The 26,462-nt window shown below is 43.0% G+C and overlaps 1 protein-coding gene across 1 annotated transcript in view; it reads left to right on the top strand.

The window, feature by feature from the left end:
• The first annotated feature begins 1,174 nt into the window (after window positions 1–1,174).
• Window positions 1,175–26,462, top strand: part of MMS22L (MMS22 like, DNA repair protein) — a 144,313-nt gene continuing 119,025 nt past the window's right edge. The window contains exons 1-8 of the mRNA XM_065401695.1: window positions 1,175–1,229; window positions 3,795–3,988; window positions 5,257–5,382; window positions 9,227–9,279; window positions 15,587–15,674; window positions 15,787–15,964; window positions 17,274–17,367; window positions 24,975–25,105. Of these exons, the coding sequence (XP_065257767.1) occupies window positions 3,810–3,988; window positions 5,257–5,382; window positions 9,227–9,279; window positions 15,587–15,674; window positions 15,787–15,964; window positions 17,274–17,367; window positions 24,975–25,105 (849 nt within the window). The 5' untranslated portion in view covers window positions 1,175–1,229; window positions 3,795–3,809. The remainder of the gene's footprint in view (window positions 1,230–3,794; window positions 3,989–5,256; window positions 5,383–9,226; window positions 9,280–15,586; window positions 15,675–15,786; window positions 15,965–17,273; window positions 17,368–24,974; window positions 25,106–26,462) is intronic.

Below are 26,462 nucleotides of genomic sequence, written 5' to 3'. Positions count from 1 at the left end.
GATAGGCAGGGAGGGTGACAAGGAATGGCTGCCATGAGTGTGTGGGATGGGCAGAGCTTAAATTCTCATAGAGTATTTTCCAGAGCCCCCCATGCCTCAACATGCTATAAAATCTCCAGGAAATTTACAGGTGCTCCACTCCAGACAGCTCCGGCTGAATGTAAGCCCTGGGCATACAGGAGATGGTTGGGTGGCTGGCTGTCAAGAAAAGTGGGAGGTTGCTGGGAGAGGTTGACGATGAGGGCCTGGCCCAGAATGTGTGGTGGGGCTGATATGGAATAAGGAACCTGAGGGTGTGTGTAGCACAGCCTGATGGATGAATGAGTGCAGGAAAGGTGAAGGATAGCTGGGAGAGGGTAGTCTGAAATACAGGTTTTGGTGGCTGGGAGGAAATGTGTGAATGCTGACTGCTAGGCAGATGCATGGGGATGACTGGCTGACTGGGGCATTGGCTAGTGGGGAGTAGCACAGAGCCCTATGGCAGGAATGACAGGGCAGAATGCTGAGGGGGTTGCTGGTGGGGAATGGTGCAAAGGCCTGGGGTGGAGCTGGCATTAAGGGATGGGGTGTGTGTGTGAATGGCACAGAGCCCTGGGGTGGGGTGGCTGGGGCCAATGATACAGAGCCCTGAGGTGGAAGCAATGCTGGAGAGGTGGCTGGGGGGGCGGGGGGGGGAGGAGGTGAGGGGGTGGTGTAGAGCCCTGGGGTGGTAGAGGCAATGCTAGGGAGGGGGTAGAGGGCAATGCTGTGGGGGAATGCTGTGAGGGTGGCTGGGGGCGTTGGATGTGGCTAGGAGTATGTGGCAGAGCCCAGAAGGGTGACGGGGGGATGGAGCAGAGGGCTGGGGGGGGGGAGGGGGAATGGAGCAGAGCTCGCTAGAGGGCAGCCTGCCCGTCCGGAAAGCAGCGTGCGTTGGGCGGGGGTGGTTCGCATGGCTGTTCCCCCCTGCAGGCGGCACACAGGCAGCGGCCCGGTAATTTGCAGATGGCCCCTGCCAGGGGTTTGTCTCTTTCAGTCTGGCGGGCCGCAGGCGGAAGCGAGGTTGGGAGAGCGCGAGCGCCTCTGGAGACAGAGTGGGCGGAGTCACACAGGGGCCTTGTCCAATGAGCAGGGAGCGTGGCCGGAGATCCTGCCCTTGAGCACGCGCAGTAGCTGGATAGTTGTTGTGCGCGGGACGTACGGAAAAGTATCGGGGTTCGGAAGGAGAAGAGACAAAAATCCCGAGACACGTAGGTAGCGCGTGCCCTGCGCCGAGGGCCCAGCGCGTGCACCTGGCCCCGGGGCTCGCACCTTCCCCGGCGCGTGCTCCTCCCCGCGCGGCCGCTCCCCTTCTCTCGCCCTGTGCCCGATTGTCCCTTCCGTGTGCGCCAGGTGCCTAGTGGGGACCCTCAGGGCATGACCTGCAGTGACTGCACCAACCTGGGTTATCCCCAGCGCTCTCCCTTCTGCCCCCTGCATGGCCTACAGTGACTGCAACACCATGGGTGATCCCCGGCACCCTCCCCACTGCATAGCCTGCAGTGACTGCAGCACTATGGGTTATCTCCAGCGCCCTCCCCTCTGCCCACTGCATGGCCTACAGTGACTTAGGGTGACCAGACAGCTAGTGTGAAAAATCGGGACAGGGGGTGGGAGGTAATAGGAGCCTATATAAGAAAAAGACCCAAAAATCAGGACTGTCCCTATAAAATCGGGACATCTGGTCATCCTAGTGACTGTACCAACATGGGTTATCCTCAGCGCCCTCCCTTCTGCCCCCTGCATGGTCTGCAGTGACTGCAGCACCATGGGTTATCCCCAATGCACTCCCAGCTGCCCAGTGCATGGTTTCCACCGACTGCTGTCTGTGCCCAGCATTTGTTATCCTCAGTGCACTCCCCTCTGCCCAGTGCCTAGGATATATTTTCCGTAGTGCGCTTTCCTCTGCCCAGTGTGTGGCTTCAAGTGACTGCATCCTTTGCCCAGCATGTATTTTTGCAAGTGCATGTGCTTTATGTGAAGTGTGTGTGTGGCCCTAGTTTGTATGCCCCATCAGGGTTTGAGAAAGCCCCATAGAAGTAATGATTAGGAAGCTTTCTCTGGCAAGTGTGAGCACCTAACTTAACAAGCTCTTATGGTGGTGACGAAAACCTTTCAAATGTGACCTGATGCAATGTTGTATTGCCTGCCTCTGCAGCCAGACAAATTCCTAGGAAGCGGTAATGAAAGTCTTGTGTCTGTTGCACTGGGGCTATTCAGCACCCTCTTATTATGATCCATGTTGGTGTTACTCATGTCAGTTACGTTCATTTGACTGGAAAACCAATAAGCAGCAGAATGGGAGAAGGACTCCAAAATGTTGGGGCGGAGGGTAAGTTAGGCAAGAGAAACTGGTTTCCAACAGTCAGAAAGTAATGATCAGAGGAAGGAAGAAAGTGGTTCCTTTTGTCTTTGTGGAGAGGTGTAGGGAGGAGAAACTTCCAATTTATCATATACATAGCAGCTAGATTCTGATACAAAAGATAGAGGCCCTCTGCATGGTGGTAGGAATTGCCGCATGTTTTTTGGCAGCTGGGGCTACTCTTCTTCCTAAGACATTGACCCTAAAATCATCTTTTTTTATTGTCCTCTTGTTTGCATCTCTGGCACTAGATATCTGATTTTTTTTTCAAATGCTTACTGTAACAATCTAAATAAGAGTAGTTTTGCATTTTAAAGGAGGTATTTCTTCACTACGAGCTTGCAAGGAAAGTTAGTAAAATCTCAAATCAGCCATTGATTTAAATGTTCAGCAATACTGCAGGTGGGAAATGCACAGAATTGTATATGGATGGTAACTATGAAGATCCGCCCCTAATCCATCTCTGGAGTTAAATTAAAATGTGCTGTCCAGAAGTCATTGCCCTTTTTCTCCTTAAGGGATTCCTTCTGTGATCAGGTCCTACTGTATTTATAGTCAGGGTTAGTTCAGGAGTGTATGAAGTGATCCCTTTAATTTGGGTCAGCCTATTAAGCTGTACGTCTATGTTTACTGTCATTTGCAAAATTACAGTTATTCACGTAGCTGAAGTCCAACTATCTTAGTTCGAACTTACCGCGGGTCCACACGCGGCAGGCAGGCTCCCCCGTCGACTCTGCGTACTCCTCTCGCCGAGCAGGAGTACCGGCGTTGACGGCGAGCACTTCCGGGATCGATTTATCGCGTCTAGACAAGACATGATAAATCGATCCCAGAAGATCGATTGCTAACCGCCGGACCCGGAGGTAAGTATAGACGTACCCTAAGAAGTATCAGCAACCAAACTGAAACCATGGTTGAACTTAGAATAGATATAATTATGGTAGAGCTCTATAACCTGCACTTTCAGGTTACTGTTTAAAACATTAATTTTCTGTTGTTTTTTTAAAAGTCAGTTACAAAGTTTTCTTTTAGACATATGCCCTTGTTTAGTGAACATTAGTCTTCTTGCTTTTGTTCTCTCCCTTTTCACTTTCAGACTTTTTGGTAAACAGATTTTAAATACAAGCTTTCTTGCAGCCTTAGCTAAATCCGAATTAATCATATGGTAATTTTACTCACTTTATCAACATGCGAGTTACATAGTTGCATAATTAATATTGGAGCAGTGATTCAGTCTACAGATTTATTGCTATTTAGCATGCACTTTAGCTGCAATGCTCTTTTATTGTAGGTCATGGATAACAGGGGAATCTTTAACTCAATTACCTTTTTTCATTCAGTAGGGAAAATGTAGCTACAAGAAACCCATTTTCAGAAAACTAAGTTTTATTTGGTTTTTAAAATACATTTTCAGGAAAAAGTGTAAACAATGGATGATGACTTCACTATTTCCCTCACACCCCCATACCTCACTGAAAGCTTAGAGATGGCTATGGAAGTGGAAAAGGAGAACTCCAGCCCCCCTTGTTTTTCCTGTACTTTAGACAGTCGAGATGGAGGGAGAAACTTTTCTGTAGAGTCTCATCTAGCAAGTGGGTCTCTTAAGAGGTATGTTTATATTGAATATAAAGTATGTTATACTTTTGGAATGTTTCAGTTGCTTCTTTGTGTCCCTCATACAAGCCTGCCACTCATACCAGGGAAGAAGAGTGGTTTTATGATTAAAATACTCAGGTTTTTGAGTTTATGATTAAAATATTCAATTCCTAGCTCTGCCACAGAGTTCTTGTGTGACCTTGGGCAAATCACTTCATCTTTATTTGCCCATCTATTCCCCATTTGTAAAATGAGGATGATAATTTCTTTCTCTGCCTTGTCTAGTTAGACTGTAAGTTCTTAGGAACACTGATCAAGATATTCAGTGCCTAGAACAACTGGGCTGCTTGGCACAATGGTAATACAAATAATAATCATACCATCCTAGGCTGTGATTGGCTCACATCTCATAAATAAATAGTGTTTTGGTCCTCACCTAGAAGTATATAGGTGTTGCAGGAAGTAGCACTGGTAACTCAGTAGGTGCTGCTTTTCCTTCTGAGTACTGAACTATGTAGCCAAACATAGTGTCACTATGTTTTCTTTACAGTTAAACTAGAAATGCTGTTTCTTGCTTTTCTTTAAACTGTGTGCAGTAATGATGCAGAATCGACAATAGGTGGCTGAGGTAAACCCTGAAGTCTGTAGAGCACTTGAGTATTAAGATAAAATTATTTTCTTGGTCTAGAGTTAGAGTAATTTATTATGAAACCACAAACTATGTGGATGTGATTATTTCAGCTGTTGAAGGTTATGTTCTGTATCTATGTCCAAAGGGTTACTTATAAGTACTAGTAAGTCCACATAGAAGAATAAATGCTCATTCTAGAGATAATTATTAGACATGCTGGACCATTCAGGTGGATCAGTATTTCAACTGTGACATACATTGCAGTGGAGCGCTTTAGGTAATGTAGCAGTCTCCTTCGTCGTATTAAAAACAAGCTGTATATCGTGCCTCAAGCAGGCTCCGCTGTAAGGGTGAAAGATGCTTTAGAATGATGGGCTAGTTTTTCTTTGTGTCTAAAATTTATTGTAGTTTATGACAGAGAGATGCTTTTATGCTGTTGGAGCTAGGAGCCATATTTTATATACTAGCTATTGTATCCTTATAAAAGGTTTAACAGCCTTTCCTTAGAGAGCATTGTTGGAACTTCCTGTCTATAGCATGTACACTACAGATATATTGATAAAATAACACTGATACACAAGTCATCTGTAGGTACTGTATCCTTTATAATATAGAAGAATCTGTGAATGGTGCTTGCTTTCTTTTTCAGGCTTTTGCTGAAACTGGATCCTTCTCCAACTGACTATGAAGAAGATACAGTGGAAATATTTGGCTTTCATTGGGTTACTGAAATTGCGTTAGTTGAGTCCTGTAGACTTCTCTTTGGTTTACTTAGGTATGATATTCTTATTACCTCATTGGCCCATTTCCAAGATTTAATTATACTGTGTTGCTTAATAAACGTTGGGGGTTTCTACATATGAAAGCCATAGACAAAATATCTTAAAGTGTAGTAAACACGATATTATATGAGCAGTGCAATCCAGTGAGTGGCAGGTGACTTACTGGTAGAGTAACTAAAATTGATGAACTATACACTAGTGAACTATGCATTAGAATTGGAGTGTAATGTGACTGGATGTTGAATTTCTAAGCAGCATGGCGCATGAGAAGAAATATATCTATTGCAACAATTTTATGCTTAATTCATAATGTACAGTAATACTTGTCTAGTTTCAGAGTCCATCCCTAAACCGTATCAGGTTTTGCTTTAATTAAATAGACTAAATGAACTTTTTTGTATGTGCACATAAACAAACGTGGATGCTATAAATCAAATACTGTAAATGTTGGACGAGGCATTTTCTTCACTCGTTTGGATTAGGATAGTGTCAGCAATCTCTTTGGATACAGTTACTCTGTGCTTGACTTATTCAGTGCAGATGTTTAATCTGGTCAGTGCAAACATACAGATCATTGATAATCCTCTTTGCTACTGTTAATACTCAGGATGTAAAGCACATGGAGGGTGGACTGGGTTTTTTTGTATGATACTTCAAACATCTGTCATACATCCCATCACTCCTTTGATTACAGTGAATTCTACTGTACCTTGAGGGTATGACCATGGGCATGTCATGGAACATGTCATTAATAGGTTCTGGTCTTTGTAACATAATGGCACAGATCCTGAAAAATGGGGGGGAAATGATTTTTTAAAAAATACATTGGCTCTGCTTCTTTGATATAAGCTTTGACTTCACTGTGGGTTTTTTTCCCACATAGAAAAAAAGATGGCAGGATAGCTCGTTAATGGTTTTGATTAGTTAATTGAATCTCTGTGTATTCCTTTTAGCATTCTATCTGATTCATTTTGTGCCAAAAATTGATCCTGTTTGGTCACAGGAGTGTTTTCTATCCATGTAACTGATCTTCCTAACCCCTCACAAAGCCCTGCTCTCTAGACTCAGATTATCTTGTAGGATGGTAGAGAGGCACTAAGCACATTAATTGCCATCACTGGTATCATTCTCTAGACTCCAATTGTCATATATAGCAACCAGGCTGGTGGAGTCACAGAGTTCGCCCTGGGGAAAGCAGCAGGGCTAGGTGGCCTTCTAAGGCTGCTTCTGATGAGGAAGCATTTCTTCAGCATAGAATAGAGCTTGTGTGGCATCTGAGCCCACAAGGTATGCATAGCTTTAGCTAACTCTTCACCTACAAAGGCAGTTTTGTAGGGAATGGGGCTCTAATATGTGAACTCTGCTTAGCCAGTTATTTTCACTAATAACATTTGCTTAAAATTGTATTCTGTATGTTTACTGTGCGCATAAAAAAAATTGAACGTATCTTTCAAATGAGATATAAAACTGAGTTCCTGAATATTTGTGGCCATGAAACTTCCTCTTGAGCTTTTTATAAGAATACGGTCATTAAACACTGGTGTCCTGGCCCAAATCCAATTATGGTAATTACATTTTGCTAGATATATTACCCTCGTGTTTACTGTTGGATATGGCTGTGTTCATTCCATCCTGCCCTAAAGATTTGTTTAGTGGTAAGGTGATTCCAAATTCCACACCAAAGATTATTTCAGTTGTGGGTGAAGTGAGCCTTGTACGGATTTTGTAGCTGAAGTGTAAGGCACTTGTCTTTCTGGATGAAATATACTCTATTAATCAAGGCAATATAATTATTCTTTATTTCTGTTTGTTGATGTCTCCACCAACTCCCAATTAGAATCTCTGTCACTCTCTTTACATTTTCCCAAACAGCGGTCTTTATCTCTCCCAATACCATTTGTTCTCCTTCACCGCTACTCCATTGCTTTCTTTTTTTGTGACCTGAGGCTATGTCTACACCACAGACCTTACAGTGGTGCAGCTGTACCACTGCACCTGCACCGCTTTAAGGTCTCTTGTGTAGCCGCTTTATGCAGGAGGGAGAGAGCTCTCCCACCAGCATAATTAAAACAGCTATCACTGCTTGTTGGGTGTATGTCGGTGGGACTTTTGTCAGTGAAACTTATGTCAGTCAGGGTGTTCCCCCCCCCCCCCCCCCCCGTCCCTGACCGACAAAAGTTTTGCCATCAAAACTGCTAGTGTAGACAAAGCCTGAGTCTAATTGACTCCTCTCCTCCCCTTCCGCCCCCCTGGGCTCACTCCTTCTCTGCACTATATTGATTTAATGATTTCTTTTTTAAACTATTACTTTATATTTGACTCCTTTGCTTCCTGCTCTCTCCACTTATCTAACTTTCAACTTTGGTACTCCTCTATGTTGAAATCACCAAGTGCTTCCATCTTTTCCCACACAATGGATGTAGTTGAAAAAACTTATCCAGTGTCTAATAGAGTGTGGATGAGATATAGCTGGCTGAAGCTCAACCCAAATGACTGAAGTGGCTTTTGTACAATGTGGGGAAAGAATGGTGGAACTTATTTCGGTGTCTCCACTTGTAAGAGTATTCTCAACTCTCCTTGTACAGGCTTCCAACCGGGGCTTATTGGATCCTTGCAGGATAGCTGGAGATTTCATAGGGTTTTTAAAATTTGCGCTTGACAAAAAGGATGCAGCCTTTTCTTTCATGACGTCACCATGGTTATGTATGCCTTTCTCACATCCAAATTACTGCCATACACTCTACATGGGGGCTACACTTGAAAGCAATCTGAAAATTACAGTTAGTGCAGAATGTAGCGGCATTATTATTAGTTGGCACTTCCTGTTGGGTTACATTGCACCTGTGTGCTGTGATTTGCAGTGGCTGTCAAACAGATTTCTAAGTGAAGTTGTTGGCTTTCACCTACAAAAACCATGAATTATTGAGCTCTTCCTACCTTAGAGACAATCTCCCCTTACCCAATACTGTGGCTGTTACTATTAATTCATATTAATTAAAGTACCCCAAATTAATAATAGTCATCACCCTACTTTATATAATGAGGGGGCTGCTGGCTGGGCAATCTCCATGGGGGTCTTCTATTCTGTAAATCATTTCTGCCCCACTTGTTTACCAGAGCTTGGAATTGGTGGCCTTAAGTGTGGGCTGCATGACTTGTCTGTTCTCCCAAATTTATATTGGGGCAAGATGGGGGTGTTGAGGAGTGTTTGGGGATAGATGATAAGAGGAGAGTCTGTTGAGCTGACTTTTGTAGTTATTTACTTTTGGACACAAATTAAGAGACTGACTAGTACATTTTATGAATCTAAATAAATCATTTAAGCTACACCTTGCTTATCTCTTGTCTGATCCTTTTTTTGGCTTTCTCTTATCTGACTTTTCTAGTTTGTTATAAATGCTGCTAAAGTCGTCTTCTGCCACTCCATTCATGTATCCTCCCCCAAAATCCCTTCAGCAGATTGTCTTTTTCCACATCAAATTCTTCACCTTCAGAATCCTGCCCAGTCTTGCCCCTCCTACATCTCTATTCTCATGTCTGCCTGCTCCAGCCCTCTACACTTCTTGCTTTAGCCATTATTTTTTCATGGTGCCCTCCCTGCCATGCTTGGAACAGCATTGCATTTTCCTTATGATGATCCCTCATATTTGATGTCTCTGTAGCCTCTCCTGAGTGACCTGATGCCCAGTTTATGCTCTTGTAAGCTTTTCTAGGAAGAGACTGTTTCTTATTTTGTGTTTGAAAAACATTCTATACATTTACAGCACTATAAAATAAATGTTTGTGAAATATCCTTTAACTCTATAATACATAGTTTTGTGGTATCTTTTTAATTAGGCAACACATACACAAATTGGAAAACCTAGTACAGATGAGTTCATCAGACTTTGGTAAGTTTGACATATTTCCATTTATATTGGGGTGGAAGACGGTCTTTTTATTATATGGGTGTAAAGAGTCTAGCACAACAGGGCTTGATTCCTGATTGGGGCTTCTAGGTGCTACTACAATACAAACATTAATAATATGTATTAGCATAAGCCTGCAATTTCTTAATATCTCTGGCTGTATATATTTCTGACATTATTGCTGTGGTAGGCTAAAGTGAGTGGGAAGAAAGATGTCTGCTGTTCTTAGCAGAAGTGTCGTGACTCACTTCAGTACCAGCCTAACTATATGTTGATTATCTAGGAAATGCCTAGGGTGAAATCTCGGCCCCCTTGAAGGCCATGGGATTTTTGTCATTGACTTCATCAAGGCCAGGATTTCACCCATAGTGCAGGGCTTGGTGAACCGTTAATTCTTTGAATTAAAAATAAAAAGTTAATTCAAGCTCACAATGATTATTTTAGTTATTAAGATAGCATTTTCCCTATCCTCCTGGCTTATATATAAACAAGCTGTTATATTTGCTTAGTTTAGACATTATTTATGGACTTCATTTGTCCTTGCAACAGAATCGATGAAATGGCAGCGCTACAAAACAGTTAATTTGAATTAAATACTAAGGCATGAGAAGTACGTTTCTGAAGGATTATTGCAGCCTTAGGCTTATTGTGAGTTTGAAGGCCAAATTACTTCAGCAAGTTGAGAACTGAAGTAATTGCTCAGAAATACACTCCCTATGGTATCCTGTTGCTACTTGGAAATACTTGTTATAAAGGCACAAATAAATATCTGTGCTTTTTGTTTGAGATTGTCATACCAGTGTTAATTTAATTGATGATCCAACCAATCAGCTGTTCCATTATAGTTGTAGGTCTGAGCTTGTCATCTTGCTTCTTTTATAAACATCTAGTTTCAAGGGCTAGTTGATTTGTCATAAAAGTCTAGTTTTGGCTGAGATTTTACCTTTAAGGTCTCAGCCTGGAAAGGATTTTATTTTAAATTCCAGTTAATCTTCTATATGTTGTTTATGGACCAAGAAAAAGTAATTTTATTTTTTAAATTTAAGCATCTATTTGAGGCTCTTTATTTTATCTTGTTCACTTTGTCAGATATCAAGGTAGCAACATATAATAAAGTAAAATAGTTAACAAAATAGTACAGAAATGTTTGCCAGAAATCAAATGTAGGAGCCATACTATGTCTTCTTTAGGTGAGGCACCATGAACTTCAGGGCAGACTTAGCCTAAATTCTGTGGCACTATTGCTGCTATTTCCTCTTCCAGTGAGTCATATGTAACTTCTGTAACGTTACCTGCTTCTGGAAAAGCCTTAATAACTTCATGCAACTGCTAATGCACTTCCTTCTTTTACAGTCTTTGGTATAATAATGCTTTCATTCATGTAAGAAATACATGCAGGAGTGTGCTGTTGAAGTGCCAAGGTTCACTGAAGACATGGTTCCTTTCAGGCCCTGAGGTGCATGCAGTCAGTAAGAGACACACACGAAGCAAATGTTTGTAAAGCATTTGGGTGTCCTTTGTTCAAAGGTATCATAAATATTATTGTTACCAGACCTAATGCTAGAAAATGGAGCAAGTTCTGAGTAAAAGCAAACAATTTGCTCTCCTGAAAATAATTGCAAAGCTGAGGGATTAAATCCTCTGCCCCAGTTGCCCAGAGTGTACATGCAACTAGGCCACAGCCACTAAATACAGAGTATTTGAGGGAGGAATTGGCCAAACCTGCTTCTTCCATCATCCCCCAAATTTGGTTTGGGCCCTGTGGATGGGTTGTACATGTACACCTGGCCAACCCATATTACCCTCCATTTCTCCCTCTACTCCCAGTAGGCTTTGGAGAGTCACTGCAGAAATCTCTGAGGTGTGACGGTGTGTGCAGATCCTTTTTCCCTTTTGCGTTTTTGATATTTCAAGTCACTTACAGTAAAACATTTTGTAATGGGAGTACTCACCTTGAGTGCCACCTAGCAGATGGGTTTGATACTGTAGTCTTTCTCGCACCCTGCTCTCCCTCCAGGCTGCCAGTCAACACTGGTGGATCTTCGGTGGCTTGGCCCTCCAACCAAGTCACAACATCCAAATGAACCTCTTCTAGGATAGTAGAGAGTCCAATAAATGAACAGTCCTGTTGTCCTCACTAGTGTCTTCAGCCTGTGCTCTGGGCCCATTTAATTCAGTCTTGTTCGGGCTCTCAAATAACTCCTGTCCCCTTCTTGGGGTTTATGCCACTATGGCTGGTGGGGGAATCCAGGCCTGCTCACTACTCTGGATTCCAACCCACGGACATTATAAATAGCAGCTGCACCCTGCTTGATTTTCAGTTCGTTGGTGCTTCATCTCTGGGCCTCTTCCTACCTGGCCCCTTTTAGTTTCACCCTTATATCAGGGTTAATGTTCTTGGGTCCTCTCTCTCTCTCTCTCTCTGCAAACCTAGCTTAAGCAAACACAGCCAGAACTAAACTCTAGCTATCCCTCATACGCCTTTGACCAGAAAGGCACTCCCTTCCTCACCCCTCTGGTCCTAGCGAGGAACTGACCTGCTGAAACCCTGCAGCTCCTTTTATCTGAGCCTGCTGGGCTTCGATTGCATGCTTCTGTGAGGTCTCTTTAGGCATGCCTGGAGAACTCACTTTCATTGCTCCTTTCCTGTCATTTTGCTGCTTCGTGGGGAGGTCTGGAGCATCTCTATTTGCACGTCTGGGATCCCGTGCCTTCCTGGGATGTGAATCTCGTGCTGTTGAGGCCCCTTGAGCCTCTGGCTTCCTGCTCTCTCCTGCTTCTCTCCTGGAAGGTTTTGTTCCTGGTTGCAATAACGTCGGCCTGCAGGGTGTCCGAGATCAGGGCGCTTACTTCAGAACGCCCTATATGGTCTTCTACAAGGCTAAGGTCCAGTTGCGACTGCACCCAGCATTTCTGTCCAAGGTCATTTTCCAGTTTCATACTGGCCAGGACATATATTTACCTGGCTTCTTTCCAAAGCTTCCTACGTCAGATAAGGAGTGCAGGCTACACACCCTGGATGTCAGAAGGGCGCTGGCGTAGGTAGACTGAAGCTATTCCATAATTCAACGCAGTTGTTCGTTGCAGTGGCAGACAGAATGAAAGGTCGCCCAGTGTCTGCTCAGAGAATTTCGTCCTTGATCACAGCCTGCATCTGCCACTGCTATGAGCTGGTGAAGCTGCCTCCGCCGGCAATTGTGACAGCACACTCGACTAAGGCTCAAGCGTCATCAGTGGGCTTCCTAGCACAGGTACCAATCCAAGAGGTCTGTAGGGCCACTACCTGGTCGTCTGTCCACACGTTCGTGTCTCATTATGCGCTTGCCCAGCAAGCTCGAGATGATGCTAGTTTTGGCAGAGCAATGCTGGAAGCTGCAAGACTGTGAACTCCGAGCCCACCTTCTTGGACACTGCTTGTGAGTCACCTAGAATGGAATCGACATGAGCAAGCACTCGAAGAAGAAAAAAGGCAGGGCGCTGCCAGATCGTTTGCTCTCTGCCAGGAAGCCCTCCGGTTCTGGGACTTCTGTCTGTAGCACGATATCCATCTCGGAGCCAATCACCTCTCTGGGGCCAAGAACACCTTTGCAGATCACCTCAGCAGGACCTTCTTGCCTCGCCATGAGTGGTCCCTCCATCCGGATGTGGTCAGCTTCATCTTCCACAAGTGGGGAACTCCCCTGGTGGACTTGTTTGTGTCCAGGCAGAACAAGAAATGCCACGTTCTCTGTGCAATGCGGGGTATGGACAGAGGACCCCTGCCTGATGCCTTTTTGTTCCTATGGTTTGGGGCTCTGAAGTATGCCTTCCCTCCAGTGCTGTTACTCTCCAGGGTCCTCATGAAAATCAAGTAGGACAGGGCGAGGGTGATCCTCGTAGCGCTGGCTTAGCATGCTGAACCACTGCTGGCGCAGCCGCTGGACCTCTCGGTGGCCGCTCCATTCCAGCTACCGCTCCAGCCGGACCTGCTGTCCCAAAACCACGGCAGTCTTCTGCATACGAACCTGCAGGTGCTGCACCTAACAGCTAGGCTGCTGCATGGTTAAATGAGCAGGAGTAGCAGTGCTTGGCTGATGTCCAACAGGTCCCATTGGGCAATAGAAAACCCTCCACAAGAGCGACCTACCTGGCCAAATGGAAGCGGTTCGCCTGCTGGACCTCGGATAAAGGCATTCGGCCTGCACGAGCCTTGATGCAGTTAATCCTAGATTATCTTCTGCATCTCAAACTCCAAGGCCTGTCCCTTTTCTCTATGAAGGTTCACTTGGCGGCTATCTTGGCCTTCCATCTGCTGCTTGCGGGTAGGTCGGTTTTTGCCCAGGACATGACTGCCAGATTCCTCAAGGGCCTTGAGCGCCTCTACCTGCACGTTCCTCCGTGGGACCTGAACCTGGTGCTGTCGCGGCTCACGGGACCCCCTTCAACCCTTTGGCTTCCTGCTCTCTTCTTCTCCTGTCCTGGAAGGTTGCATTCCTGGTCGCAGTAACATCTGCCCGTCCAGTCTCAGAGATTAGGGCGCTCACCTCGGAACCAAGGTCCAGCTGAGACCACACCCGGCTTTCCTGCCCAAGATGGTCTCCCAGATTCATACAAGCCAGGACATTTTCTTACCTGTCTTCTTTCCAAAACCGCATAAATTGGAGGAGGAGCATAGGCTGTATTTCCTAGATGTCAGGAGGGCGTTAGCCTTCTACATTGAAAGGACCAAGCCATTCCGCAAGTCGACACAGTTGTTCATCGCGGTAGCCGACAGGATGAAAGGTTGCCCAGTGTTCATCTTGGATCACCGCCTGCATTTGCTTCTGCCATGATCAGGCGACCCTTATTGTGCAACCCCCGGTGATTGTAACTGCCCACTCGACCAGGCGTCTTCGGCAGCCTTTCTGGCCCAAGTGCCTATCCATGACATCTGCAGGGCGGCCGCTTGGTCATACTTTCACGTCCCACTACGCGCTTACCCAGCAGGCCAAGGACGACACTGGCTTCAGTAGGGTACTTCAGTACTATCAACCGCCAGACTGTGAACTCCGAACTCACCTTCACATACACTGCGTGTGAGTCACCTAGAATGGAATCAACATGAGCAAGCACTTGAAGAAGAAAAAATGGTTACCTACCTTTCATAATTGTTGTTCTTCGCGATGTGTTGCTCATGTCCATTCCATTACCTACCCTCCTTACCCCTTTGTCAGAGTTGCCGGCAAGAAGGAAGTGAGAGGGTGTAGGGTCGGTGGCACCTAATACACCGACGCATGAGCGCGGCACTCAAAGGGGGCACCACAGGCGACCCTACAGATACTGCTAAGACAAAAATCTCCAACAACTGTGCACGTGGGGGCGCACACACCTGAAATGGAATTGACAGGAGTAACACATCTCGAAGAACAACAGTTACGAAAAGGTAGGTAACCGTTTTTTGTATTATTTCAGGGACTTCTTCCATCTATAAAGCCAGCTTGGTTTTGGTGAATCAGTTCAGAAGACGGAAGTGCACTTAGTAACAAGGGTGTTATCTGTGTTTTAAACATTTTATAGAATTCAGAGGTGTCTCCATCAGATCCAGGACTCTTCCCTGATTTTAATGATGAAATTATCTGTTTCTTCTCTGTTATTGGACCAGCTAGTACTTCTCTTTCTTTATATGTCAGTCTGGACATTTTAATAACCTGCAGTGTGCCAGTTCTTCCAAATTTTTGTATCTGTTAGTGTAAATTTCCCAGAAATATTTTACTAGTATTATGTGAAGTTCTTGTAAATGTGGTCTCTGCTGTGCTGCCAAAACCTTATCCCTCCCTCCCCGTCCCATGCAGCTGAAATGTAGCTTTTAAAAATGCTTTTGGGCTTCAGTGTTCACATAGTGTACCTAGGAATTTGTCTGATGATGGTGTTTTTCCATTCTTCCATCTCTTCTTATTAAAACTAATCCATAACAATGCTTGCTTACATCTTCACAGATTCTAAAGTTGTGCTTTTCTGTTTTTTAATCTACTGTGTCAGGGAAAACAAGTGAAGATAATGTGAATGATTCCCACTATACTGAACTATGTATAGCATTTTCTCTTTCTTTTACCTTTAACTGGACCGTGTTTTGTGATAGTTTGTGTGGATACTTAGCAGGGAAAAATTGTAATATAACATTTTATTTACAGTTGAACGATATTGTTTAAACAGAATTGCTCTTAGAACTTATTGTGAAATATTTTTGATCACTACAGTGTCATTGGTATTATAAAGATTTCTTTTGAAAGAAGTGATTTATGCCTCTAACTCGTTAATTTTCTGTTTTCAGGTCAGGCTGCAAACCTACACTCTGAAGCGGGCAACATCAGACATCAGTGTATTGCATTTCTGCATTATGTGAAGGTGTTCATCTTCAGGTGATATGACATACACAATTTCAATAACTAGTTAACTTATTGTGTGTAATTAGTTTTGAATAACCATCTGTTATAAACCCTTTAATTATATATTGATGTGCTGTTCATTCAGATACCTGGAATCACACAAAACAGAGGATGACGGGCTACTTCATCCATATGAAGAACTGGAAGTCCAGCTCCCTTCAGTGCTGGTTGAGGAGCTTCATGCCTTGACCTTACATATTGGACATCTGTATGAACTCCCAAGTAGTATCCTGGGAGCATTTACCATTCAACATCAGGCAAAGGTTTGGCTTATCTTTTTAATACATCATACAACAGTCCAGATTTGACTCTTACAAATTATGATGAATAAAAGTTAGTTTTATTTAACAAATGGGAATGCATCTCATGCACTTATTAGTTAAGTGTCATCCCATATTGCTCAAACACAGTTATATTTTGACATTGGGTGTATTAGACCTTGCATTTTCTTTGTACAGTATTTCCCTTTTAGAATCCTTATTGGCATTACGCAAATAAAATGTAATTATATTTAGAGGTGAATAAATAGGCTTGATCAATTGGCTTGTCATAGTGCTATTATTTGTTTTTCAAAATTAATTGTGTTTATCCATGATGACAATGAGAACTCTTGAGTTCCCAACTAGAAGAGGCAGTTTTATAAAGACAAATTCTGAAACTTGTCTAAAACAGGAAAAGAGCATCTTTGTGCAGGAGAAAACTGCAATAACTCCATTTGCCTTTTGGGGGGGGGGGGGGGATAGTTCAGTGTTTTGAGCATTGGCCTGCTAAACCCAGGGTTTTGAGTTCAATCCTTGAGGGGGCCATTTAGGGATTTGGGGCAAAAATCTGTCTGGGGATTGGTCCTGCTTTGAGCAGGGGGTTGGACTAGATGACCTCCTGAGGTCCCTTCCAACCCTGATATTCTATGATTCTATGAACATTTAATAGACTAGAGCAGTATACAGTTGTAAGATTTTTCCATTTGGGGTAGGGAATATTTTTATTTTATTTTGTTTAAAAGGGATTCCATGATTAGAGCGCTATGCAAATCATTACGATGAAGGAAAATACTTATGGTAAGGAGTGACATTTTGATTCCTGCCATTCAGTCTGTTTGGGTCAAGGACTGATGAAGAACTGATGTTCTCTGTCTCTAGGGATGGATGCATTACACTTTGAGTAGCTCTGAGGTCTCAGAGGTTAAAATGGTTAGCGCTCTTGCCTCTGAATGAAAAAGTTGATCCTTATTATGGTCCATTTACCAGTTCTCTGCTGTCTAATAATGTGTGTGCTAGAAGGGCACATAGGGAGTTGATGGTGCTTCACCTGTTTACCTTGAACTAAGATGTTTTGGTTAGCTGGATTGTGGGTTAGATTAAAGATTTTGTGAACCTGCTCTAAACAGAAGAGTAAGTGTGTGAGGAAGAACATTTTCTCTTTCACTTTGGAACGTATTATTTAATGTGATACTTGCCATCAGTGGGACTCCACATGGTCATAGGAGTCTGCCTGTCCTCGTGGTTCTTAGGATAGGATCCAGGCTTTGCTTAGGAAATATGAAATTAGAAAAAAAATTGTCTTTTATCACAGCTGTTTCCTCCATCGTGGCATTTACTGCATCTCCACTTGGATATCCATTGGCTAGTGCTGGAAATTCTTCATGTCCTAGGCGAGAAGATGCTGCGTAAGTCCATCTGTTTATGGTGCATGTTTGTGCTTTGCATATTTTTAGTGATTTAGTCCCCCGCCCCCCCCCCCCCCCCCCCCTCAGGTTATATATGTTTCTGATCTGAAGTTATCCAAATTATTTTACTTTCTTTGGGGATTAGTTTCTGCATTTACTTTATTTTTTTTCTTTTTAATTGCTATTAGATACATTGGCTAAAATCAAGAGTGGTGAGGGCAGGTTATTTCCAAGTTTTCCCACGTGCTTTGGCTAGTGCATCTCAATCTGGATGTACAGTACAGTTACTAATCCGGGGTTGATCCTATCCTAATGAAGGTTGACAATTAAATCAAATTGTATTGTGGATTTGTGCTACTGGGATTAGACTGAGCCATCAAATTATTTTCTCTTGATACTTCAAATGACTCAAGTTTAATTTAAAAAAATACACTTCTGAATGTTGCTTGCAAAAATCAAAAGGTGATGAACAGCACACAATAATTTGATGTGAACTGGGTGGAAAGGGTATCCAGGGATGGCTGGTACAGATTTGAAGAGAATGGTCAAGACCATAGAGAAACTCGTTCATGTTATGTTGAGGCTATGATTTTAAAAGAGGACACTTCCTCATCAGTTCCAAGCAACATGTCTGTGCTTCATTTATCAGAATTCTTGAGGAGATTTTGTGATTGATTAAAAAAAAAAATCCACATTTTTGTCCACAGGCGACCAGTGAGGAGGTATTGGGAGAAGAGAGAGACCTTGGCCAAAGGAGTGTGTGAAAATATAGTGAGAAAAGGGCAAACCAATATGTGGGGGGGAGGGGGGAGGTTCAGTGGCTTTACAGGGCAAGGAGTACACTGAAACTAGTAAGCTGTTTATGGTAGCAACTAAACTAAAAGGTCAGGGAATGCAGTCGAGGAGACCAGCTTCAAAGCAATTCAGCTTGCTAGAGAAAAATGGTTGAAATACGAAGGAGGGCAATATTAGTTGCATAGTGAGGATTATTTATGTATTGTTCATTTGTATGTCAGCCAAGTCAAGCACAAAAAATAATTCTAGAGTACTATTTCTTTCCCCTTTCTATAAGTGTTGTGTCACATTGCATTGAAATCCACTTTAGTATAGAGCTTCTAAATAATGGTCCAAGACTGGTACATATGTGAATTACAAAAATTGTAGTAATCTAGACATTGAGGTATATGAGAGCCAGCTCCTCTTTTAGTAATTCATTTGCTGTTGTGGGGGTGGAGTGAAGGAGGCCAACAAGACTTCCTGTTAAGTTTCCATTCATAATACAGTGTTATGGAAAGGCAGATATATACTTGTCCAAGAACTACAGTAACATTTAACTGCCACGTACAAGTTGGAGTAATAATATATTTGACATTCATATAGCACTTTACGTTAACTAATCTCCACAACTTCCCATAAGAAAGATATACTAAAACATATAAGGGGCAGATTCTGCCACCTTTACTCACGGTGAGTAAAATCTTACTCCATGTGGGATCCCATTGACCTTTCAGCTGAAATTCAACTTGACCTAAATAGGACCCCTCATGGAATAAGGTGTTGATCAACATGAGAAAAGGTGGCAGAATTTCGCCCATAGCTAATACATTATATAATTGTACAAAATGTATTATAGTAGGATGTCGCATAATAAAGAGTTTTCAGCAAAAACAGTTATAAAGTATATGTTCACTTGAATTCAATAAGCCGTAACTTTTTGATATTAGCTGCCCTCAAGCAATGAATTTCTAAACATTTATATCACTTGCTTTTGGTTTTTTTCATGTGTACAAAAAATTTTAGACACTTGATTGCTCAGTTACTTAGACCCAATGCAGCTGCTATTTAAATTAATAACAAAATGCCTCATTATGTCACTAAGAGCAGTACTCATGCTTGGTCACTTATCCACAGTGTTGTGAGTCCTCCAAAATATTCATCTTTGATTTTGTTCAGCAGTTTAGTTATGGATTCGGTATCCAAAAAAATCTCGTATTCCTGTGTGAATTCTGCACTACTGCGCACATGCATAATTAATGATCCATACATATTTTAATTTTTTGCGCAGAAAAAAGCTTCTGCTGAAATGTTGCTGCAGTTCTGCCTTGTGCCCACCAGAGGGCGCAGTGGTGCAAGAACAGCAGCAGCTCCCAGCCAGCAAGGGAAGAGAGCGAGCCTGAAGTGCCTTCTTTGTAGTGCCTGTCAGGCCAGGTCAGGAGACAGGGGCTATGGGTAGACAGACAGCGTGGGGTGCTGGGGGGGGGGGGGGGGTGTCAGACAGGGGCTCATAAGGGCTAGTGCAGGAGGATAGACTGGGGCAGGGGCTGAATGGGAGTGGAGACAAAGGACCACGGGGGGGAGGGAGGTGCAGGGCCACATGGTGATGGAGGGGGTGTAGAGCTACATAGAGACAGAGGGTGGCTGGGTGGAGGCATACAGAGACAAATGGGGACAGGCGGGAGGGTACAGGGACACAGACAGGGGAGTGGCTGGGTGGGGGCACAGAGCCACATGGTGATGGGGGAGGGATGCAGGGCCACATAGGGATGGGGGGGAGTGGGTGTCCGAGTGGGGGGACACATGGGGATGGGCAGATGTGCCTGACTGAATGGGAGAGGCTAGGGGTCTGCATGGGGGAAACTCCCTAACAATCCCTCCCTGCCCCGCAAAAAAAACCTGTTCCATACTTTTCCCACCCATACCCAACAACCCTCCAAGTTCACACCCAGGTTTCTTCCCAGCAATTTACTTCCATCTCCCTCAGCTCCTCTGTTATCCCGGAATCCCCCCAAGTCTTTGCACTGTTTCTGATGGGCGTGGGAAATACGGTTCTTTATTGTAGTTTAAAGGAATTATTACTCAGGGTACGTCTATACTTACGTCCGGGTTCGGCGGTAAGCAATCGATCTTCTGGGATCGATTTATCGCGTCTTGTCTAGACGTCGACACCGGTACTCCTGCTCCGCGAGAGGAGTACGCGGAGTCGACGGGGGAGCCTGCCTGCCGCGTGTGGACCCGCGGTAAGTACCTTGTAGTTCGAACTAAGATACTTCGACTTCAGCTACGTTATTCACATAGCTGAAGTTGCGTATCTTAGTTCGAACTGGGGGGTTAGTGTGGACCAGCCCTCAGAGTCCTGTATTAATATGCCTAGTAAGGAATCTATTTGTCAAAAAAAAAAAAAACATTTTCTGAATCTTTTCTGTTGTCTGTCTTGTTACAGACAAACTTGCTGACGGGTATTTTGAAATAAATGACCCAAAATAATTGAAACTGGTGTGATTATCGTGTGTTATTTTGACCAATAAAATATGCAGAATTTTGCAGAATTTTAAAATATTGTGCACAGAATTTTTAATTTTTTGGCGCAGAATTCCCCCAGGAGTAAAGAATCTCGTGTATACGAGATCCACAAAGTTTTGTAATGAACAGAGAGAGATGATGATGTGTGTGAGGGTTGGGGGTTAAGTGTTTGTCTTTTGAAAACTCTTTCCAAACTGTGGCAGATAGTTATTTTATTTTTTTATATAACACCAACACTTTGTAAGGCATGGAAGACAAGGTCCGTTCCCCACAGAGCTTATAATTTAAACAGAGAGAATGGATATAAGTACAGAGAGAAGGGTATGGGAGGTAATGAAAGCAGTGTGGTTTACTGATGAGGTTAAGCATTTTGCCATGATTTAAAAAAAAAAAAAAAATTGAGTGAGTGGATTTGGTGGGGAAACATTTGAATTTTGGGTTCCTTGAAATTGATGTTGCTATGAATTTTTTTTTTGTCCCTTCAGGAAGCAATTTAAAGAGCCTTTTTATACTTGAGAGCTGTTAATTGTTGATCAGATTCTGGGTGGCAATCCAGTACACCCTCTGCACATTGGTGGGCTTGTGTTTTAGCATTAAAATTCAATCAACGAGACTATAGTATATGCATTAACTTTACTGGGCCTTGCATCCTTTATGCCTTGTAGCACTCCTAGGCTCTTGTCTTTTTTTTTTTTTTTTCCCTCTCTGAAGCAATTCAGGTGAAGCCCTGACCCCACAAAAGTCAGTGGGAGTTTTGTCATTAGCTTCAATCTTCAAGAATAAAATATGGGCCCAATTCTGCAAGACTTCTGTTCCACTGATATCAATGGGAGCTCTGCAGGTGGAGGCCTTGTAAGATAAAGCCTTATCTTATCATAACCTTGGAGGTGTCCAAGGTTATGGTACCCAGTACTCTTTCCTTAGTTATCTGTGTAACTGTCTCCGTATGTTTTACTTGGCATAGGGACATGCCAATGTTTTACACAAGCACATTTTAAGGACAGTGTTAGATCTCCCTTCCAATGATAAAATTGTTTGTGGTCAGTTCATGGGCCTGTAAAACATGTAACGATTTTAGAACACACACAAGAACATAACATAAGAACAGCCATACCAGGTAAGACGAATAGTCCAGCTAGCCCAATATCCTGTGTTCCGCCAAGGGCTTCAGAGGGAATGAACAGAACAGGCAATCATTGAGTGATCCATCCTCTGTCGTCTACTCTCAGCTTCTGGCAAACAGAAGCTAGGGACAGTCAGAGCATGGGGTTGCATCTTAGACCATCCTGGCTTATAACCATTGATGGACCTATCCTTCATGAACTTAACTAGTTCCTTTTTGAACCCTGTTATAGTTTTGGTCTTCACAACATCCCTTAGCAACGACTTACACAGGTTGACTGTGTGTTGTGTGAAGTACAGTAACTCCTCACTTAACATTGTCCCGGTTAACATTGTTTTGTTGTTACGTTGCTGATCTATTAGGGAACAAGCTCGTTTAAAGTTGTGCAATGCTCCCTTATAACGTCGTTTGGCAGCTGCCTGCTTTGTCCACTGCTTGCAGGATTCTCTGGAAGAGCAGCCCCTCCTTGTGGGGATTAGAACCAAGGGGGGCCATCAGCTCCCCTAAATGAGCTCGGCAGCTGCCCAGCAGCAGTTCAGCTGTCCCTCCCCCCACTGCCATGCTGCTCCTGCCCTGCCCTCTGCCTTTGAGCTGCTCCCCGTTTTTTTAACCTCTCCTCTTATGGAAGCTGTTCCATACACCTAATAATTCTGTTAACTTTTTCCTGCTTGCTGGGGGAGGAGGGGGAGAGGGGTGCTGATATCAGGATGTCCCCCTGCTCCTGCCCCTCCTCCCCCGCTCTGTACCCCCTCTCCACAAAGTGGAGGAGGGGACAGAAGGTGGGGGGGGGGGGGAGCTTGCTGGAAGCTGTTGCTTCCTGTCTGAACTGGCTCATCTGCTTAAAAGGGCAACGTACTTGAAGTGGGGTCAGCGAACTTAAAGGGGCAATGCACGTCTCTCTCTCACTCATGCACGCACCCCCCAGCACTTTCGAAATTCAGCCTGTGCAGCCGTGCATGTGCTGTCAGGAGGAGGGAGTGGTGCGCTCCAGCTGGATAGCATGGGCTCATCATCATGTTCAGTTTTTGCAGGGAAGTGTTTGCAGCTACTGCCCTGCATCTATTGTGTTTCCTTCCTCCATGCTGCCTTGTAGAGTGTGAGGCTACATTAACAACAGCGTATTAACCCTTGAGGGCTCAGCCAAGTGCTAGTTCATCATTTAGCAGCACGGCATTCCCTGGGAAATATTTCACCCTCTTACTCCACCACCTCAACGAAGCTTCACAATCATTCAATGCTGTGTACAATATTAAACTGTTTGTTTAAAATTGTTTAAAACTTATACTGTATATGCATATAATGTCTTTTGTCTGGCAAAATTTTTTTCCCTGGAACCTACCCCCCCCCCCCTCCCCCATTTACATTAATTCTTTTGGGAAAATTGGATTCACTTAACTTCGTTTTGCATAAAGTCGCATTTTTCAGGAACAAATCTACAACGTTAAGCAAGGAGTTACCGTACTTCCTTTTGTTTGTTTCAAACCTGCTGTCTATTAATTTCACTGGGTGACCCCTAGTTCTTGTGTTATGTGAGCGAGTAAATAACATTTCCTTATTCATTTTCTCCACACCAGTCAAGACATCTGTCCTATCCCTTCTTAGTTGTCTCTTTTCCAAACTGAAAAGTCCCAGTCTTTTTAACCTCTCCTCTTATGGAAGCTGTTCCATACACCTAATAATTTTTGATGCCCATCTCTGTATCTTTTCCAATTCCAATATATCTGTTTTGAGATGGGGCGACCACATCTGCACGCAGTATTCAAAATGTGGGCATACCATGGATTTATATAGAGGTAATATGATATTTTCTGTCATATTATCTATCCATTTCTTAATGATTCCCAACATTCTGTTAACTTTTTTGACTGTCAATGCACATTGAGCGGATGTTTTCAGAGAACTATCCACAATGACTCCAAGATCTTTCTTGAGTGGTAACAGCTAATTTAGACCCCATCATTTTGTACGTATAGTTGGGATTATGTTTTCCAATATACATTACTTTGCATTTATCAACATTGAATTTCATCTGCCATTTTGTTTCCCACTCACTCAGTTTTGAGAGATCCTTTTGTAGCTCTTTGCAGTCTGCCTGGGACTTAACTATCTTGATTAGTTTTGTATCATCTGCAAATTTTGCCACCTCACTGTTTGTTTTCCCAGTTCATTTATGGATATGTTGAACAATAGTAGTCCCAGTACAGACCCCTGGAGGACACCACTATTTACCTCTCTCTATTGTGAAAACTGGCCATTTATTGCTACCCTTTGTTTCCTATCTTTTAACTTATTACTGATCCATGAGAAGACCTTCCTTCTTATCCCATGAAGCTTACTTTGCTTAAGAGCCTTTGGTGAGGGACTTTGTCAAAGGCTTTCTGAAAGTCTAAGAACACTGTACTGATTGGATCACATGTTTGTTGACCCCCTCAAAGAATTCTAATAGATAGGTGAGGCATGATTTCCCTTCACAAAAGCCATCTTGACTCTTTCCCAGCAAATCGTGTTCATCTATATGTCTGATAATTCTGTTCTTTACTTTTGTTTCAACCAGTTTACCTGGTACTGAAGTTAGGCTTACTGACCTGTAATTGCCGGGATAGCCTCTGGAGCCTTTTTAAAAAATCGGCGTCACATTAGTTATCCTCCAGTCGTCTGGTATAGAAGATGATTTAAGCAATAGGTTACATACCACAGTTAATAGTTCCTCAATTTCATATTTGAGTAACTTCAGAACTCTTGGGTGAATACCATCTGGTCCTGGTGAGTTATTACTGTACAATTTATCAGTTTGTTCCTAAACCTTCTGTAATGACACCTCAATCTGGGACGGTTCCTCAGATTTGTCACACAGAGGCATTTGTTACTGAGAAGAATTTGCAAATGAAGAAACCTTTACTGCAATGTAGTGACTGCAGGGATTATGCCAGCAAAGTAGCTATATAATGCCAACCATTCTATTGTCAATCAGAATAATATCAAACTTTTATGAAATGGAGAAGACGACAAGGATTAATTTGGAATGGGAAAACTTTCCTCAAGTAATTTTTCTGCTTGTAAGCAAAAATGAAACTCCTCTCAGAATTGCGTGTTGACCCAAATACAGTGAATAGAAATTGTTGTCTTTGTGTCCATAGAATCAAGCCCAAGTATTAAGGAGATCTGATCTTTTGTTGTGTTTTAGGACAAATTGTGTACGCTCACCAATTCATGAACCTAACCGGAGAAAATTTAACCAATATCAGTTTATTTGAAGCACACTGTGGAAACCTCTTCTGTGATTTGATAAGCTTGTCAATCAACAAATATACGAAGGTATTATTATTTTATTTCTTTTATGCAGAAAGCATCTGAAAGCCCCAATCACAATCAGGGCTGCTTTGTGCTAGGTGCTGTACAGATGCATAGGGAAAACCATAGTCCCCTGTTATTGGTGTTTTAAAATTTTGCCTTTGGTTTAATATTCCCAATTTTTAAAGAGTGTTATTTGTTAGAAACTCATACTGTGTTGTATTTATTCATGACCATCTGGCAAGTGATTGGGAGAGTAATTTTGAAATGCACTGTGTACAGAACTGAAGTGTGTGCCACATTTAATAAGTTCAGTGTGCTGGGTTTCATGCCAAACATGAGCTATAGATGCAGAAAATATCTTTCCAAACTCTCTCAAAAGGAACAAAAAGAGAGTGACTAAAACCTTGGCAGTAAGCTAACTGGGCACTTACTTACAATGTCATATTACAGTTTATATTTACACCACTCCTATTTCAACAACTTCAGCTTTCTGTTACAGCTTCTTTACGTTTGTCAAGGGAAACTTTGGGTAGACAAACAAACGCTAGCTGTGTTCAAGTTAGTAGGCTAAAAATAGCAGTATAGCCAAGGTAGCAGGAGCAGCAGCTCGCTCTTGCCACCTGAGTACAAACTGGCCCGGACCTTTTGGATGTGTACTTAGGCAGCTAGCTCATGTTACCCCGGCTACACTGCTATTTTGATCGCACTAGTTGATCAGAGCTAGTGCTTTTCTCTGTACCCGAGCAGCATGCTCCAAGCTGCAGTGTAATGTACCCTTTTTGGGTAACCTCTTTAGTTTATTTTTTTAAACATTGGTGCGCTGACTTTTCTTCACAACCTCCTATCATTAGCAGATCTAAACTAGGAAGTCTAATTGCTCTACATACCAGGCAGTAGAGTAATCTCACATTCTTCTTTGCTATGTTGTCACTGTGGATTCCGCTCTAGGTGCACACACACATCTCTGTTTCTCTATTCAGAGTGTGAGAATCTGAAAGGTAACTCACCACAAGACTGCTTTACATATTAAATATCAGTCGGAAGAGAATTTCTTTAAACAAAAAGTAATGATCAGATAACACACATGACTCAAAATGTGCTCTTTGGAGCATGTTAAAATAATGTCTTACCGCAGGACTACCAAAATGCTGCTGTGTGAAATATTGTAGGGACATTGAGGCATTTTAACATACTCCCATGAATAAAAACTATCTTCACATGAACAAATTCTATTCTGTTAGCATTACACATAACCATTAAGGGATTTGCATGTTAAAAATAATAAATATTAAATCATTGGGAAGCTTTTTCTTCTCTTCCCAGGAACATCAAGTGAATCTAATCAATCATTTTCTCTCTCTTTCACTAGTAGACAATG

The sequence above is a fragment of the Emys orbicularis genome, chromosome 3, assembly GCF_028017835.1.
Source record: "Emys orbicularis isolate rEmyOrb1 chromosome 3, rEmyOrb1.hap1, whole genome shotgun sequence".
NCBI lineage: Eukaryota > Metazoa > Chordata > Testudines > Emydidae > Emys > Emys orbicularis.
Note: the sequence above shows the minus strand (reverse complement) of the source record. Positions and strands in the feature narration are given on the sequence as shown.